The sequence below is a fragment of the Drosophila subobscura genome, chromosome O, assembly GCF_008121235.1.
Source record: "Drosophila subobscura isolate 14011-0131.10 chromosome O, UCBerk_Dsub_1.0, whole genome shotgun sequence".
In the NCBI taxonomy this organism is placed as follows: domain Eukaryota; kingdom Metazoa; phylum Arthropoda; class Insecta; order Diptera; family Drosophilidae; genus Drosophila; species Drosophila subobscura.
In genome coordinates, this window is record NC_048533.1 from 25,240,244 (window position 1) to 25,258,016 (window position 17,773).

The 17,773-nt window shown below is 50.5% G+C and overlaps 3 protein-coding genes across 4 annotated transcripts; 1 reads left to right on the forward strand and 2 right to left on the reverse strand.

Moving 5' to 3' along the window:
- The first annotated feature begins 82 nt into the window (after positions 1–82).
- LOC117899645 (ectopic P granules protein 5 homolog) lies at positions 83–8,581 on the forward strand. Its single transcript, XM_034809821.1, has 15 exons — positions 83–214; positions 268–1,043; positions 1,106–1,391; positions 1,464–1,924; positions 1,988–2,215; positions 2,277–3,491; positions 3,546–3,689; positions 3,744–3,921; positions 3,981–4,951; positions 5,007–5,463; positions 5,524–6,280; positions 6,336–7,044; positions 7,106–7,426; positions 7,482–8,057; positions 8,115–8,581. Exons 1-15 carry the CDS (start codon positions 185–187, stop codon positions 8,428–8,430), a joined length of 7,425 nt encoding a protein of 2,474 aa, XP_034665712.1. The 5' UTR covers positions 83–184; the 3' UTR covers positions 8,431–8,581.
- On the reverse strand, positions 8,571–12,097 carry LOC117899647 (serine/threonine-protein kinase greatwall). 2 transcript variants are annotated; one of them, XM_034809822.1, is made up of 6 exons: positions 11,740–12,095; positions 10,773–11,597; positions 10,554–10,703; positions 10,362–10,493; positions 9,225–10,227; positions 8,571–9,162 (listed from the first exon to the last, which is right to left on the reverse strand). In XM_034809822.1, the coding sequence occupies exons 1-6, from the start codon at positions 11,890–11,892 to the stop codon at positions 8,897–8,899; spliced, it is 2,529 nt and encodes an 842-aa protein (XP_034665713.1). In that variant the 5' UTR covers positions 11,893–12,095; the 3' UTR covers positions 8,571–8,896. The 2 variants fall into 2 exon arrangements, with proteins under 2 accessions (XP_034665713.1, XP_034665714.1); XM_034809823.1 differs by lacking the exon at positions 10,362–10,493 and having other exon boundaries at positions 11,740–12,097.
- A 418-nt stretch (positions 12,098–12,515) lies between these two features.
- LOC117897310 (nascent polypeptide-associated complex subunit alpha, muscle-specific form) lies at positions 12,516–17,451 on the reverse strand. Its single transcript, XM_034806063.1, is given in 3 exon segments — positions 12,516–14,224; positions 14,227–14,705; positions 17,321–17,451. Coding segments are annotated over 2 exon segments (1,629 nt in total). The 5' UTR covers positions 14,677–14,705; positions 17,321–17,451; the 3' UTR covers positions 12,516–13,045.
- Positions 17,452–17,773: the final 322 nt, after the last annotated feature.

The following is a 17,773-nucleotide window of genomic DNA, read 5'->3' on the forward strand; positions in this document are numbered from 1 at the left end:
TTTATGATATATTCGTATTCAATTTAGTATATTCGATCAAGTTTGTGGTATATTATGGTATATTTCCGAGGGTCAGTCACACTGCTTTTGTTGTGCGGCGCTTTTTGGCCCCAACATAAATAAAAAACGCAAAAGCAGAGGGTGGAGCAGAAGTCCGCAAATCAAATGAACGAATAGGATAATAATGGCCACGCTAGCGAAGCCCAAGAAAGTGGTAAGCACATGGATGCAACGGAGCAGCATGAAATGAGAGATTGGTAATTCCAGAAAACGAAGAAGCCTCAGCGCGAGAGCCAGCAGTCGCAGAGACTAAGCCTGCAAGAGGAAGAAGAACATGACGACGAGTTATCAACAAGTAGTGTAGCTGCAGCACCAGAACAAAGGGCCACAGAAAATGTTTCGCTCTTGGAAGAGTTTGAGCGCGTCGCTGCGTTGGCCAGCAGCAGCAGCAGCGGGGCAGAGGGCATCATTAGTCACGATTGCTGCATTTCCAGCGATGTATTGGAGGTGCCGACGCAGCCAGAGGCAGAGGCAGAACCCGAGCCGGAACCGGAAGTGCAGCTAGAACCAAGTGCACCCAGTGCACCGCCTTCAAGCAGTGCTAAAATAGTGCAATATCCGAATCTCCAGCCCATGAAGCTGTCCAATGCCCAGATCGAAGAGCATTCATCGAAGATTGTGTTTCGTCAGCCCGATTGCCAGCCAGTAGGATTTGCCCTAGTGCGCAGCAACCTCAAGCCACTGGACGCCGAGCAGCTGCGGAAAATCTACGACTGCCCGGATCTGGAACTGGCCAAGCAGTTTGAATTGGAATTCCTCATGAACTCGCTGCTGGAGTCGAGCGAAGCAGATCCCCTCTATGCTGCGCTCCTGGAATACTATCAACTGCAGAGCAAACTAACCTCGAATCTGCACGATGTGGAGAAGCTGCGAAAAGCCTGTGTGGAGGCGCAGGAGAAGATTTGGGAGCGAAAGTCAGTGAGTCGCACCTTTCGCGGCACTTGTGGCGATGGCAACGTGGTGCAGGAAAGCATTACCTACGAGTGAGTGCCATGCCAAGATGATTTCCCCTTTCGAATGATGTTTTAATTCTTGGTCTCCACAGAACCATAGAAGTGGACCAAATCAAGCTGGAGCTGACGCAAGTGGTCTTTACAAGCCTCTACGACCTGGTTTCGCACACCTACACGAACAATCTGATCACAGCGAAGATAACCAACGTGAAGATCGACCAGATGATCAATGAACTGCTCTCGTATCCCCATGTCGATGCCCAAGCAGCCATTTCATTGAGCTCCCAACTGGATGCGGCGGCTCTCCAGTTTGTGGGGAAGCTGCGCGGTGCCATCTCCATTCTGTTCAGCTTTGTCAGACGGCCCAGTCCAAATGTGGTAAAAGTTTGATCGAAAAAGAATCAAAGACAATGGAAATTGGGAGACACAACTAATTATTTTTCTTTGCAGAACTTTGACAAGGATCTGAAGGCGTGGCTGCGCAAGCTGATTGCTTTGCAGCTGCTGCTGGCCACCAAGGAGGATCACTGGTTCCTGCTGTTCAACATACTCCGTTGCCCTAATGGCGTGGGCTCGTGGGCAGCCCAATTCCTGCAGCTGCCCGGCATGAGGCTGCCAAGCCGAGGCAGTCAGCAGAATGAGCTGCCCTTGGGCCTGAACTCGCCGGAACTAAATCACTGCATGGCTGTGCTGCAGATCCTATTGATGCCTGTGAAAAGACGCAATGAGTATCTGAAGAGCCAGGCCCAAGCGCACCGCGAGCTGTCGGGGTCGACGGGCGCTGCAGACTGCTGGACAGTGGTCGACTCGGATGGCGAAGACGCACATACACCCACCGGCGACTGCATTGGTCTCAAGGAGAGTGATCTGATAGCGCTGCTAAACCAACTTCCATTCGAGAAGATCTTTACGTAAGAACGAAGGAGAACTCCTGTTCTGTGAGAGCTTTAGTTGATAATCTTCTCCTGTTTTAGATCGGCAATGCGAATAGAAAAGTTTCTGGACGACTACATCATCGAGCCGGATATGATAACGGGTCAACAAATGCTCTCCGTTGTGGTTTTCCTTGCCCAACTGGTCAAGACGCTGGGCGAGGGCATGCTGACATACAACAACGAGCGATACAAGCAGCTGGCCAAGCGATTGGGTCGCCTGGTACGTCACACGCTGCAGTACGTCTTCGACTATAATGAGCTTTTTCTGTAAGTTTTATTTTCACTCATTCAAAGATGTTACCCATAAATGATCGATCCCCCTTTGTAGGCACAACAACTTGAGCAAATCCTCAGAGCTTTACGAACGGATTCAGGTGGAGCTGCAGGCGTTGCTTCTACGAGCCTGCGGCTACATTTATCGCACCCGCAATCTGGGCACTTGGCAGTACTTCTCGACGCTGCCGTTCGGCACACTCGACGCTGAGATCATTTGGCATCTCTTCTACTATCTGAATGTGGGCTTTCCCACGGATCTGTCCACCGATTTGGTGGGCAATGCGGAGGCCGCCTGCCAGGCCGACGACTTTTGGAGCAAGTTCGATCAGGCCAATGCGGATGTGGCGCCCGAGGATATGTACTACCTGCTGCAGACTTTCTTTGAGATGGCCAACGACCGGAATCGCACCAAAGATTGGAGCCTCATCAAGGCGATTTGTCTGCACATCTTCCACATGGGCTACATCCATCGGCCGACCAGAGAGATTTGTTATAAGACAGCCCGCGACATGCTGGCCAACCTCATGCAAGAGGATCTCCTGGGCTGCTTCCTCGTTCAGCTGAAGGTTCGTTACGGAGAGGTCGACCAGGCGGCGTATCTGTTCAAGGCGCTGCCCCTGGATGCCTGGCGCCCCTGCATGGACAGCTTCGAGGTGCTCTCCAATTGGCTCCTGCACTTTGACTACCAGTCGTCGGAGAGTCATTTGGCACGGTTGATCATCAGCCACCTCAACTGGGGCTTTGATATCGAAGGTCGCCTCTTTCTGCCCCACAACATACACGTGCGCATGGCGTATCTGGTGAATGAGGCGCTCAACAAGTACGCCCCGGAGGTGATTGGTGCTTCGGGCATTTCGGAGAGCGTGCGTCAGGTGTCGTCGCTCATTGACTCGACGCAATCGAGTCGGGAGCAGTTCACCAACTGGTGCTGGCGCATGATATCCATGCTGCGTCTCCATCTGATGGACCAAGGCGTGGAGTCGGTGAAGCGAACGTTGCAGCATCCCACAGAGCCGCTGCTCTTCATACCCGCACTGGAGAACATGGAGATGATCTTCCAGGGTGTGGCCGAGCAGCGACCCTTGGCCCTGTATGTGGGCATGCTCGTCAGTCTGCACGGGCACTCCATACCGCTGATCTGCCAGCATGGCTTCGACTTGCTGCAGAAGCTGCTGCTGGATCATCGGCATGCGGCGACCATACGCTGTCTGGAATTGATTGTTCCGCTGTTTCTGGAGACACCCGAGACGCTGGCCCACTGTGAGAAGTAAGACGTGCGCCATGTATGTGAGTCTCTGATTATAGCCCTCTGCTTTGACAGCTTCCAGAGGCTGCTGCTGACGCTGCTCAATGCGGATAGGACGTACCTTAAGCTGGCCAAGGACATGGTCTATGCCAATTCGATAGGCCCCATTCTGGAGCTGCTCGATAACATGCTGCATCATCAGATTATCTCCTATACCAGGTGGGTATAATGTGGCACCAATGAATGCTAAGCTCACGCTCTTCTGCCTCCCAGCTATGGCCTCTGCTCGCCGCTCAATCTGCTCAACATCTGGCTGAATTGCTTCACTTCGTTGCCAGGCTGGTCACAGAATGCGAATCTGTTGTACCTGCTAGACCGAATGCTGTGCATCTCCTACCAGTTTCCCGACTGTCGTGCCCAGGCTGTGGAGTTCTTCTACAACTTCTACAAGGTATGAAGAGACAACAGCAGACCACAGACCATATTTAATACCGCACTCCTCTTTGGCAGGACTGCAGCGAGTGGAAGACACCCGCCAAGTCATCCGCCTTGAAGGCATTCTTTGGCCAGCAGTCCTCCGTCTCGCGCAAACCTCTCATCTCGCCGCAGAACTGCTGGCTAAATCTGGTGCTGCTGGAGATAGAGTTCCGGCTGGTGGACACACGCCTCTGGCCGGAGCTTATGCGCCAGCTCTCTGTTCAGCCCATGGAGGCGGCACTCAAGAAAACTCTGTCGCTGAGCAAAACAAATGCCTTCCCGCCCAACCAGTTGGTGGTCTTTAAGTACGCTCAGCTGCTGGCCAGCATGGACACCAGCCATGCGCTCTTTCCCATCGTTTGCCAGAAGTTCTTCGAGCTCTATCTGTGGCGAGTGCCCAGCGAGGGCGAATCTCTCAATTTCAGTCACAATTTTGGGGTCTCAGACAAGTTCTACGAGCACAATGTGCCCCTGATGAAGACCATCAAGGGACAGCTGAAATCCTCCGAAGGGTACTACGCTGCTCTGGCCCTCAAGTTTGCCAGTGACGACTCGCTGGCCCATTTCTACCGCAGCTGCTGCAAGCTGATGCAAAACTGTGGGCTCTGGCTGGAGGATACTCAAATCAATCGATTCACCAGCGACGCCGAACAGCTGCCGCCGCAGTACAACAGCGAGAAGCTGCGGGAGCTGCTTGGCGGCCATGTCAACCACTGGACAGAGTTCCTGTACCTCGCCACGCTGCGCAAGGAGCAGCGTCATCAGGCCGATCAGTGGGGACGCAAAGTGTTTCGCTTGGCCAGCCAAAGGCCGCCGCGCAGTCCGGTGCAGCCCAAGGCCCGGCAGTTGCCAGCTCAGCATATCAAAAGCCTTTTAAGTACCTATGAGAAAAGCCTTCCCATTCCGGCCCACGCTCGCTGCGAGCCAGTCCGAGCGCCACCGGTCGATGCTGACATTGTGTTTCAGCTGAAGAAGCTCCTTGGGATATTTCATTCGACTGCCAAGTGAGTTTTGCCCAAGGTTTCGTTTAAATTGGAACTTATTTCTTGTTGGTTGCAGAAACTATCATTATATGACCTCGGAGCTCAACTCGCTGAACCTCAACTACCTGCAGGATGTGCGGGCCATGTACCAGATGGTGCCGTACGACGAGACGAGGCGCAAGGAATGCAGCTCCCTGCTCTTTAATCGTACCTGCACTGCGCCCGCTCAGATCACATTGAGGCCGGAGCATATACGGCGTAACGAAAAAATATTCCGCAAGCAGCAGCTGAACAGGGATCGGCATGAGAAGAGTCTCGAGGCGCTGTTGATGGCCGCGAATGTTGATCGGTTTGCTCAATGCATCGAGGACTTTGGCCTCTGTATTGGGGCTCTGCTGCAGGCTCCAAGTGGCAGGAGGGTGACAGATCTGGGCGTGGCCATATTCTACCACTTGGTGGAGAGCCTCAACGAAGTGACGATGGAGTTTCAGCCCACCCGTGACCTCTACTTCCAAGTGCTGGAGCAGCTGGGCGTGAGTACAACAGCGAAGAGAATATTATCCGATTTCCAGAGCCACTCTGTTGTCGTTTAGGTCTTTCTGCAAGCCGATCAGGCAGCCCAGGGACTGCCGGTGCTCAAACTGGCCCTCAAGCGTCCCGATCTCCTCGAGCTGCTGGCCGCCGTCTTTGTGCCCTCGCGAACGGACGTTGAGCACTTTCTGCCCATGTACGAGTTTCTCATTGACTCGCATCTGAAGCGCTGCGACACCAAAACCCTCTTTGTGCTGTTCTCCAAGTTCGATTTGCTCAGCTGGCTGGAGGCGTATCAGCCGAAGCTGAGCGAGATCAATGGCCTGCTGCTGCTGGTGCTGCAGGGGCTGGAGGCCTGGTCCCAGCCGGACTCTAGACTGCTGCAAGATCAATTCCGTCGCCACTTGGTGCACATTTTCTGCTACGATTTCCCCCAGCACTACGGGGAGGTAATGCAACTGGTGCTGGATCGCATCTCGGATCAGAAACTGATGCCCCTCGTGCTGGTCGATCTGCTGAACGCTCTCTTTGCCACCTGCAATTGCCAGGAACTGGCCATGGATCAATACGAGCCGCAGGTGCACGAACTGTCGCTGGACTTCGCACGACGCCAGAAGCTGTTCACCCTGAAGGCCGCCACGGACACGTTGCTGCTGTTTTCCAGGCACTTCCAGAAGGAGCGGCTGCACCACGGTCTGCATGGATTGTATCCCAAGCACAAGGACTATTGCAAGGCGCTGATCCTGTGGTTCACCTGCTTCGGGCATATGCTGCTGGCCTCGGCTATCTGCAGCTATCAGGAGCTACTGGCGGATCAGAGTAAGCCTCAATCTTGATTTGCAGCTAGATCCATTCTCATTTTATTGCTTTCCAGTCAGCGACATTGTGTTTGGATCCATTGTGGAGACCTATGGCCCCTGGCTGATTCCCTACACTGAGCAGACGGCCAGTGGCGTCGCCCACTGGATACGCCAGCTGACACCCGGCCAAAACAAAGTTCTGCTGCCTTGGAGCGAGCCGCAAGTGAGCAGCAGCAAGCTCATGATTCGCTCCTTCACGGCCACCATCCTGCAAGTGCTGCAGTACCTGCCCTCGTCCAGCATGATCCTCGAGCATGTGTTCGCCTGGTATGTGCACCACTTTGCACAGCCCAACATGGCCGGCCATGTGCTGGCCCCCATTCACGAGGGTCTGGCCCAATTGCCCTGGGAACGCTTCCTGCCACCCACCAAGCATATCGAGCTGCTGTACGAGAGCCTGCAGCGCTTTACGCCCGAGTCGCATGCAATGCTGGGCCACATCTTCATACGGATCGACTGGAGCAGCTGGTTCGCACAGATGCCACAGCCGGTGGCTGTTCTGTCGCGACTCTTTGGCATTTTCGTGAAGATGGCCTTTGAGCCGAACATTCACATACATCCGAATACGAGCAAAATCCTGGAGGAGGCCATTCAATATCCCTGGCATCTGGTCGAGTACAGCGAGCTGGAGCAGCTGCTCAAGTGGTTTGTGGCCAGCGTGGAGCCAGCGATTGTCCTGAAGCTGCCTGCCGAGAGCAACTATGCGGATCGCGCTGTCTTAGAGTGAGTCTTCCACAATAGTCTTGGTTTCGTTTCATTTATGAACTCGATTCCGTTCCCTTAGTCTTTTACGTCTCGCCTGCGCCATGCTGCCCGAGCGTTCCGCTCAAGATGCTGTTGTTTTGGGCACTGCCAAGCGCATGCTGTACACACGCTCCATGGTACGGTTGCAGCGTGCCTGTGGGGCCAAGCACAAGAAATTGCTGGCCACCAAAGAGGGGGAGCGTGCCTTTTCCGAAGCCTTTTTGGAGCTGTTGAACAGCATCGATCGGGCCATCAGCAGCTGCAGTGAGCAGTGTACACCCGAGGAGCAGCGCCGCGAGGCCCTCAACCTAATGCTCGAACTGGTGGCCCCCACACAGACGCAGAGCCAAGAGGTTTCCATGTGAGTTGTGTGACATTTAACTGCTCCCTCTTCGTGTCTCTAATCCCTCTTGCAGTCTCCACATTAAGGCGCTGGTGTTGTGGCAGCAGCAGTGTGCGCCGGGCAATCTGGTGATGTGCTCCGCCCTGCCAGCCATTGGACACTTGAACACCTACATTGCCAGCATCTACAGCCTGCTGGAGGCCAGTGTGGAGAGCTACTTCCGCACATCGACGGAGTGCGCGCCCTGGCATGCGCCCAGTTGGCAAGGACTGTTTGAGGCGTTGAGCATGTCGCTGCCCAAGCTCGAACTGATGCCGATCATGCAGGGCAGCTACTTCTTTTCGCTGCATGTCTTTGTCCTGTACAAGATGGAGGAAATTGCCACGGACGGGGACAAGGTGACCTTCCTGCAGGACCTCAGCCAATTGCTGGACAACCTGAAGACGAATCCGGTGACCGAACCGCGTCTGGCCCTCGTCTGGGGCGCCATCATTTCGCGCGGCTGCCAAATACTGCAGGTTAATGCTCACGTGAAGAAGCCGCTCCATATGCTGGCGCGTCAGCTGCAGATTGCCTCCACAAAAGCCGAGGGCTGGGGCGACGGCCTGTTGGGCGTCATTGGGCTCAGGTCGGAGATCATTACGAATAGGTGGGACGAGCATTTCTGTCAAGTGTTCAATTTTCTAAACGTTTTTTTAATTGACAGACGAAAAGTGCTGACCCGCTGCCTGGCCTGCGTCATCTTCTCGCTGTGCCCGGCCAACCGTGAGCTACGCCTGCCCTGCGAGGAGTACGAGAGCAGCATGCGGGAGCTGTCCATGCTGCTGGCCAACAAGAAGTTCGCCGATGTGAAGCCCCTGATTGTGCATGCCATAAGTCTGCTGAAGGAGCATTGCCTGCCCGAGGCGCGTGCTGTTCCCCATTTGGTTTGTCGCCTGATCGGCATATTTTACGCCCAGAGCTACCTGACAACCATTCCAGAGGTGTGGGACTTTGATTTCCGACTGAATGCAGCAGCGTAGCGCTCTCTCCGATTTCCATGTGAACACTTATCGATCCCAACAGCCAGTTGTGTTATTTTCTATGGGATTTTATTATCTTTATTACATATATGTATATCTAGATTTAGGGCAAATAAAGTGATTGATTTTTGCATTGCGAATGCTGAGTGGATGGATGGATATCCCATCCATACTTTCTACCAAAAATGAATTCACGATCACTCTCTCGAGGTGTTTATATACTTGAAGCTATTTGTTTAAGCGTAGTTACATTATCATATACGATCGTGGAGAATCTTCACTATAAAGGAGCATAATTGAATTATTAATATATAAATACGTAGATCTAGGCGAACGAACGAACGAACGGATAACAAAAGAACACAAATTGCTATACAGACATAATATAAATAACATTTTGGGGGGGACAAGCAGGCGCGGGGGTTTACCAGAGACAGCCGGGACTCAGGTTAGGGCAGGAGTCAAGTTAGTCTTCCACAGCAAAATTGGACAGCTGCAGATGCTGCAGATTGTTGCGCGCATCGAAGTAGCCTGTGTCGGTGGGATTGTCGGGCGTGGGCACAAACGGCGGCTCCGCATTGCCAATGTTCTCCCAGTCAATGCACGCAAAGTGCCGCATTTGTTGCACTTCTTTGGCCGCGGGTCGCTCGGCGGGATCCATGGTTAACAGCAGCTCCACAGCCTCCATGGCATCGACGGACAATGCCTCTTCGCCTTCGGGCCATTCAATGTCTACAAAAGAATTGAAATAATAGAAATATCATGCGATCTTCACACACAAAAATGACATTTACTTTTGTTAAGAATGTTGTCAAATACTTTCTGGGGCGTCTCGTCGTTGAAGGGTGGAATGCCGGTCATGAATTCGTAGAAGCACACGCCCAACGCCCACCAGTCGACGCCGGGACCGTGTCCATGCTTCAGCAGCAGCTCTGGCGCCAGATAGTCGGGTGTGCCCAGTATACGCTCATTGGAAACGCGACCTCCCCGCCTCACCGACTTCGGGGTGCGGAAAGGCGTATTGATGTTCATGTTCTTGGGGGTCTTTGGCATGACACCAGCTCCGTGGTTTATGGGTGACATTGTGGGATCGTCGGCCAGCTTCAGGTGATACTGAACACCCGACAATTTCTCAGTCGCCGCATTCTCCCGCTTCTTGTTCTCGATGGACAGGGGCAGAGCGAAGCGTGTGGCCTTCAGCTTGCCGAGCAGTCCGCCGTCACGGCGTGGCAGCTTCTGCGAGGACACGGGCGTGGAGAAGACAACATTGGTCACGTTCGCCTCGGAGCCTAGCAAATGCTGCATGGGCATTTCGTCGTCAGATAGTGAGCGCACCTTGAGCACACCACGAATGGGCGAGGAGCGAGCCTTGCGCTTCTTGGGCGTACTGCTGCCAATGTTGAGTATCTCGATCTCCTGGGTGAGGCCAGTGTTGGTGCTGCCATTCCCCGAACTGGAGCCATCCGCATCCATGCTGGACATATTGTTGGAGCGATTCACCAGATTGATCTTCCGCTTCATGCCGCGCAGGAAATCGGGTCGCTTAAAGTGTTTCGAGAGATTGCGAAAGGGGGAATTCATGTGGATGCCGCTCATCTCGTTGCCATTTGTCATGTTGTAGCTGCGCGAGTAGTCCGAGCAGCTATAATCCTCCTTCGAGTGGCTCAGGTTCTCTGTGTTCTTCTCAATCGAGGAGGCAGTGCTGTTCTCGCTGTTCTGATTCAGATGGCAACCGGAGTAGTCGTCGCCTTTTCGACTCGATACACCGGAATCCTCCTGCCCTTTATTGCGATTACGCTGTTGGAATGCCAGATAAAACTGAGTGAGTTGGAGGAATATTCAGTGATTTACAGGAAACAGAGACACACACAGCCAAAACAGACACAGAGAGAGAGTGACATAAACATGGACGTAGGACATTGACAACGCACCTCGTCGAGCGATCGCCTGCGCACCATGGAAAACTCAAACGATGCCTCGTTTGCGCTCTCCAACTTGGCCTTGCCATTGCCATTGCTACTGCTGTCCCCATTATTGTTGTCCTGTTCGGCCATTTTGCAGCCCTTTCAGAGATTTAAGCACATTTGCAATTGAGTACTGGGCAAGGGAAGTTGTCTACTCACCTGGCATACAACCGTGTCCAGCGCGAATTCCACCCGCCGCTTGCTAGGCACTGGCTCTGGCGCTGCACCGGAGTCCAGCGGTGGGGAGCACTTGCTCAGCTCAGCCGAGGTGCATGTGTGAAAGGAGCACGAGGAGCTGCTGTCCTGAGGCTGCACAACAAAACAAAGAACAGAGATTATGAGAATGAGATTCTGGTTGCTGCTGTTGCTAATACTTACATTAATGAGAGCTGTACACGTATGGGTGATCGATTCATTCACCTCGGCCGAGTAGAACGGCGAGACGCCAGAGATTTTGCTGTCGCTCGTCTTTTCGGCATCGGTGAGCGAGGTATCGCCCTCACTGTCGGACATCTCCATGGCCTGGCCATGCTTGTTGATGGCCTGCAGCAAATTGGACGTTCCTGTGCCCATGGTCGTGCCGACGTTGGCAGTCAGTGAGGAACCATATTCAGCCAGTTTCTTCTCCGAGCCAAAGGACAAGTGCGAGGTAAGTGACAGGAGTTGGCCCGGTGTCCGGGCATTTAGGTTTGGCGAACAGTTGATTAGATCGGACATCTCCAGATCGCGTCGCATGTCGATTTTACTTAGGCCAAAGTCTGTGAGCTTCACATGTCCCGTGGACGAGAGCAGCATGTTGTCCGGCTTGATGTCGCGATGCACGATGCCATGCTGGTGCAGATACTGCAGCCCCATGGCCATCTCGGCCACATAGAAGCGAGCGGTTGCCTCGTCAAAGTAGCCGTACATGGCCAGCAGCGACTTGAGATCACCGCCCACCATATACTCCATGACTAGGTACACATAGGAGAGCGACTGCAGCGAATAGAAGAGACTCACGCAGAACGGCGACCGAGAGAGGGCCAATGCGTTCCGCTCGGTTATCACCTGGGACACCATATTCTTGTTGATCATCTCCGACTTGCGCATCACCTTGATGGCAAACAGCCTGTTCGAGTCGTTGTTTTTGTATCCCAGGAACACCTTCCCGAACGCCCCCCGGCTGATCGGCTTGATGATGACAAAATCTTTGATGGTTGGCAGCTGCATCGGAAATAAAAGGAAAGAAAATGCATATGAGATCTGCTGCTAAACACAAAACTAACGGTGTGTGCATGCTCGTTAACTGTAAACCACACACAGGGTGCACGCACACACGGATGCACGTGGGCAATGCACTGCTTACCTTGGCATTGTTCGAGTGATTCTCCGGTTTGGTGGTTAGGATATTTATCTTATCCAGCAACTGCTCGCTGTCGATCAGCGAGTTGGTCTTCTTTGGAGTTTTGTAATCAATGTGAGGGTCGGAGGACAGCGAAGACGCATCAGCGTGTTCCATTTCTCCAAAATAGCGGTTCGCAGACTTGTTCTCTCTCGCTTGCAGGAAACGAATCGATCGGAAAGTAAGATCGCGCTTGATATTAATCAATTTTGGACACTAATTGTTTCTTATTCATCTATTGCACAAATTCAAATTTACAATTTAAACCGAGCAGCGCGTCGATCTATTTTGCAGGGCTGGGCATGTTATGGCGGCTGTACTGACGAGGGCTACCAAAGCACGGTCGCTGAAATATCGATTATCGAACTAGGAACTTTGGGAACCACCACCATACACATCGAACGATTTAAAATATTTGATTTGACCTTCTTCATTAATCATTTAATAGTATTAGTTTTTACGAAAAGCATACTTATCCCGTTCTGAGTTTTGATACTATTTTCAACAGCTGCTCAAATGATCAAATCATGGCTCCATAATGATCCAGTGAACAAACTCTGGTTCTTGTTTTATCAGCCCTGGAACATGTTCGTTTGAGTATGCAGCCGTCTCAATAGTTGGTTACAATTTGAAAACAGCATATCCGGCAAAAACCCACTCAATGATAAAATAGCTGATTTTCGTGAAAATTAAATTAATTCAAAACGTTTTTATTAAAAATGCACTTTATTTATGAAATATGCGTTAAATTTTGTCGCAACTTTTTGTTTATATTATACTTTCTTGTGTTTATTTGATAGAAAGCCTTTAATTTAACGAAAAATGACGTACATTTAACATAAAACTTCGAATTCTTATCCACTACAACTAAATACTTGTTTCTTCTGGTACCCAAATTGTCTGGGTACACACGAGATGGTGGCGTATTGTTCTCGGTGCCAGGCGATTCGTCAGTGGATGCCTGAGAAGCTTCAGATTGCAACTCAGCCATTTAGCGAGGAATCACCGCCAGGACGGACACGTGATGGGCCTTGCTTGGGTTAGCTCTTCCTTCCGCCAGAAGAGAACAGCCAGTGCCGCATCACGTGCTGGCTATGGCCATAAAAGGGGTGGGGTTGCAGCTCACTCTTAACATGTGATTTTTGTCAAAACACAAACTACATGAAAGGGTGACGGATATGCTACGACATAAGACATAATTTTATCAGCTAAGGGTAAGGGGATTGGGAGTTGTTTATCATTGAGGGAAGTCCATCCATCCATTCATCGTTTACATTATTGAGCAGCGCGAACGGTTTTCGCCCACAGATACTTCCACGGCAGCCTCTGCAACCGAAGAAATATTCTCGCCATCAGCTTCGGCGGTGCCATTGTTGATTTCTTTCTCGTGGATTTCTTTGTCTGGACTTCCGGCCTTCTTAGGCGTCTCCAGGCCCGCCTCTTGGCCGACAGTCACCTCCTTTTTGTCCTGCTCCTCAGCACTGCCCGAAGATATGTTGAGCTGCTGTTGATCCATTTCGACAGCAATGCACTGAACGTCCTGGACTTTGCCATTTTCGTCTCCTTCGGTTGAGGATTGATCCAGACGCAATCGCTGGGGCGAGCTGATGTTGACGGTCTTCGAGAAGCGCGAGCGTAGCAAAGAGAAAGGAGATGCCAAGTTCAGGCTGAAGAGATCAAAGCGGGCGCGCTTTGGTGGCGAAGTTTCCATTTCCAGCGGCAAGTCAGTGGTCGACTGTGATCCCAGCAGTTGTTGGGGCGGTGTACGCTCGCGCTTGCGTCCGCGCCCAAAGAACGAGAAGGAGAATGACGAACTGTTGGGTATCTCTGAGCCAACTGTAGCATTCATGCTGTAATTTGTGCAGTTAGATGTATCCAGATCATTGTTGGTGCATCTGTAGGTGCCCACTTTTGACGGTGTCAGCGAGGTTGTGTTGCGTATGCTGCGCCGACCACTGATCTGTGCAAAAGTGCGGACCGGGGCCGGGCTGGATGGCTGAGCAACCAGGTTGACTTCATTGCTCGGCGGCTTGGTGCTTCCCCCGAAACCAAACAGGCGGCGTCCTGGTGTCGATGTGGCAGCCGGCTGGGCATTGAGATGGCCAACAGCACTCGTCACACTGCGTATGGGTGAGGCATCCATGGTCAGTGGCTCCATTTCAACATCCTCCTGTGGTGTACCGGGAGTCTCCACCACTGGCTCTGGAGCAGCCACTGCCGTTTCTGTCTGTTTCTTTGTAGCCGGCGAGGAGCTCTGCTTGTTGCTTGGAGATTTTTGCTGGCTGGCCGCCGCCGCTTTGCGCAACGATTTCCGCTCGCCAGTGGGGGTGGTGGGCACTTTCACTGGACTCTCTTGTACCACAACCACATCATTATTAGGTTCAGCGACGGTTAGATCAATCTCTACAGTCTTTTCTTTTTTACAATTGGTGCAGTATCTGCTACGGCCTGTTTGGCTTCCTTTTCGCTGTTGACGTTGGTGTTTTCTTGGGCATCCTTGTTGTCCCTCTTCTCAGCTAGTTTTTCGACCTTTTCCTTGGGCTTCTGTTCCTTGGCGGAGTTGCCGTTCTGCGGTGTCTTATCTTTCCCGTTGGCGGACTTGCCGACGCCATTAGTGCTCTTCTTCTCGTCCTCCTTGGGGGTGGAGCCACTCGAGGAAGAGCTCGTTGATCCGGATCTCTGTCCGCTGGTTTTTTTGAGCGATACAAATGGGCCAGCGCCAAATGATTCTGCCTTCTTGCCACCGTTCTGGGGGCTGCCACCGCCCTGTTGGGACCGGCTTACAGCAGTTCCAGCGCCAAGCGTGAGCGGCAAGCGACGTCCCGAGCCACTGGCGGATACTCCTCCTCCCGTTCCACCTCCACCACTGACATTGTTGGGTTGAGCCATTTTGCTTAGCATCGAATTTGTTTGGCCGTGTTGCACGATCTCTGCAAGGGACAAAGAAAGAAGGGAGAGTCGATTAGTAGGTCTCACAGTAGGTCTTCTCTCACACTTCAAGTGCAGCGAAATCGAAAAGAAAACTAAACAAGTTTCAATTGATATGCGAGTCGAGAGACTGCGGTAATGTTTACATCGTATCGCATTCCTCAACCGAGCTCGGATAACCGGCTCGGAAACCACGCCTCCCCACCCCACGTACCACAGTTGCTGTTGTTGTAGTTTTCAATCACAGTTGGACCAAGTGTTGGGCCACTTTTCTTAGCGCTAAGATTTCGTTCTAATCTGGGATACGCTTAGCGTTTTCCTTGTTTGCTTCGCGGCGCGTCTTGACAGTTTCACGTCTGCAGCTTAACTTAAGTAAGGACGGAGCCTGTCCTGTCTTTAAGTAGGGAGCGCAGGTAATCGGCAATCGGACAACTACCTACGGAGACAGCTGTCGTTTATGACGGGTACAGATTAGAATATTATTACTGGGAATTGCCCTTCCACCCAAGAAACATATGCCATGCTCCTATGTTTAGGCAAAAACAATTTACAGAGTCCCAATAACTTTTCCTATGCTGTTTTCCCTTAGAACTGATTAAAAGTCTTTTATGGTTCTGCCTGAGTGATTCCCCTCTACACAAAATATTTTTCAAAGGCTTCCGTTCCATTATATGCATTCGAAACAAAACGCGACATAGCCCAAAACAAACACTGGCCAACACGCAACATTAAAAGAAGCAAACCTGCGTTTTTTTCACTCTGTTTTGTTCTGTTGCATTGCAAGTGGAACAGGAAAATAAGGAAAAATTCGGAGAACGAAGCTTGCGATACCCTACGGTAGCACTTTTATAATGGCTCCAACATCAGTGCAAACATAGTGGTTTATACTCTTGTAAGGGTATAGAATTGCAAAAGAGAGAAGAGAAGAAACGACAAGAACGCATTGGGTCGCATAAGGAATGAAGAATAAGTAAAATATCTAAAAAGACGAAGAATAAATGCGCGATTCCTTCCCCCTGGTCACAGCGAGCTACAGTTGAACAAGCTCGATGGTAGATAAATGGCAAATCAAGAAACGACAAACACTGGGCTTGGATACCCTAATTATGCTAAAATGTTTTATATTCTTACTGGAATCAAGTTAACTTTTACGTTTAACTGCACATCACACATATCGCCTCAGCTTAGTCTACTTTCAATAATCTCTCCATATTTAATTATTCACGATCAACGCCGTTTCTAGTCGCATATACAAGTTATAAGGGTAACAAAACTAGTTGCATTCAAGGTGGATGACACACACGTGAGGGGGGTGCAGCTGCACGGGGTGTGGGGGAAAATGAAAGGTAGGGTGCGCTAGAAAATGCATTGAGCAGCCACATTCGGATTTTCTTTTTAGAAAGCGCCAATCCAATGCGAAAGATATAAACGGCACACAAAAAAATTGCAAACGGCGCAAGATGCTGCCGGCGAGAAAAATACATGCATACATAGAGAAACGGCAGATATCATGTGTGTGTGTACACATGCATATCTACACACATATGCACGTACAATATGCATTTATTGTGGGCAATGAAGCACAGTTATGCGCCAAGCCCTCGCCCTCTCACTCCCTTTCATATGATTCTTTTTGTTTTGATATTCGTTTTGTGTTCTCGACCACAGTGGCGGACAAAAGTATATTTACACCGGATGGAGCAGAGCTCTTGATGTCATATGGCCCTTATGGCGCACGCTGGATGTTTAGATTCTTGCATATACTTTTGTCAGTCACTGTAGATGTATGTGTATGCGACAAGAGTTGATTAAACTCAGAAACAACAACAGCATAAGTGTGTGAGCATACATTTATGTAAGAGCATGTGTGAGATGAGTGGTAACTTTGCTTCAACGCGAATTGTTAATTAACTTCAACTAGCTCTGATCGGATCAGCAAAAAATAACATAAACATAAGACAGACCGAGTCCCGCCTTCTTAATTTTCCTATAAAAAGAAGAACAAACAACTGTTTTTGATTTGTGAGAGTGTGTAAGAAAAGGCGGGTTACAGTGCGCGCCAAAAAAGTAGGCACTGCACATGTGTGGATAATTGTTAGCTCGAATAGACAAGAATTTATACGACTCTTTTATAATCTATTGATATAAACCAATTACATAAACAGTGCAACATTGGGTTTTATAATGCTCTGGATAAATTGCAGAGATTGACATTAATGCTTTGCCACCACTGTACCAGCAGAGGCAGGCAATCTTCCGAGGCTCAGATACGGGGTACGTTTTTTAAAATGGCGGCGCGGCGGCTGCTGTTGCAGCAGCACCCGCAATTACCATTAATGCATTTGAGTTAAAGTGCACATATATGGGTGCGGGCGATACAAACACTAAACCCCTCGAGCGACAGTAAAAGGGCGCCTGTCTCCGCCTTTTTCGCTTAAACTTGGACACTCACGAGACGTTTTGCCGCCGCCGCCCGGTACCTAGTTTGTACGCGCAAAAATTATCTACACCAAGCTTCACATCCTACCGCAACAAAGAAAACTGCTGCACGGAAACCACTCCACTCGCAAAACTCTCCTTTTCTCAATTTTGTATAATTAATAGTGACACAACCAACCTTTTGTCGTTTTAAATGACAACCGCAGTTAATTACACGAAAATACAATTGTTTAGTGGACAAAAGAAATGCACGAACCGACGCCAACAAAAAATTAAACAACGCGCTAGGAGTGTGACCGCAGTGACCGCGAAATTATCGATAAAATATACCGCCAGGGCCTCGTAAATATACCAAAATATACCATTGCATCTTCAAAATATACCGTAAATGTACCGTAGTCCTAAATCATATTTCTCGATTTTGATGTTCGATTTGATGTTACTAGCTTCCAACGACTTTCACCACTGAAACAATAATTTAATCCGATGGAAGAATAAGTTTTGCTTATTATAAATACTCCTTTTTATTGGATTGTACTCCTTATGACATTATATTTTACAAATTGTATATTAAACTAAATCAAATATATCGATATTTTTGCAGTGATATTACCGATGATATGTTTCAAAT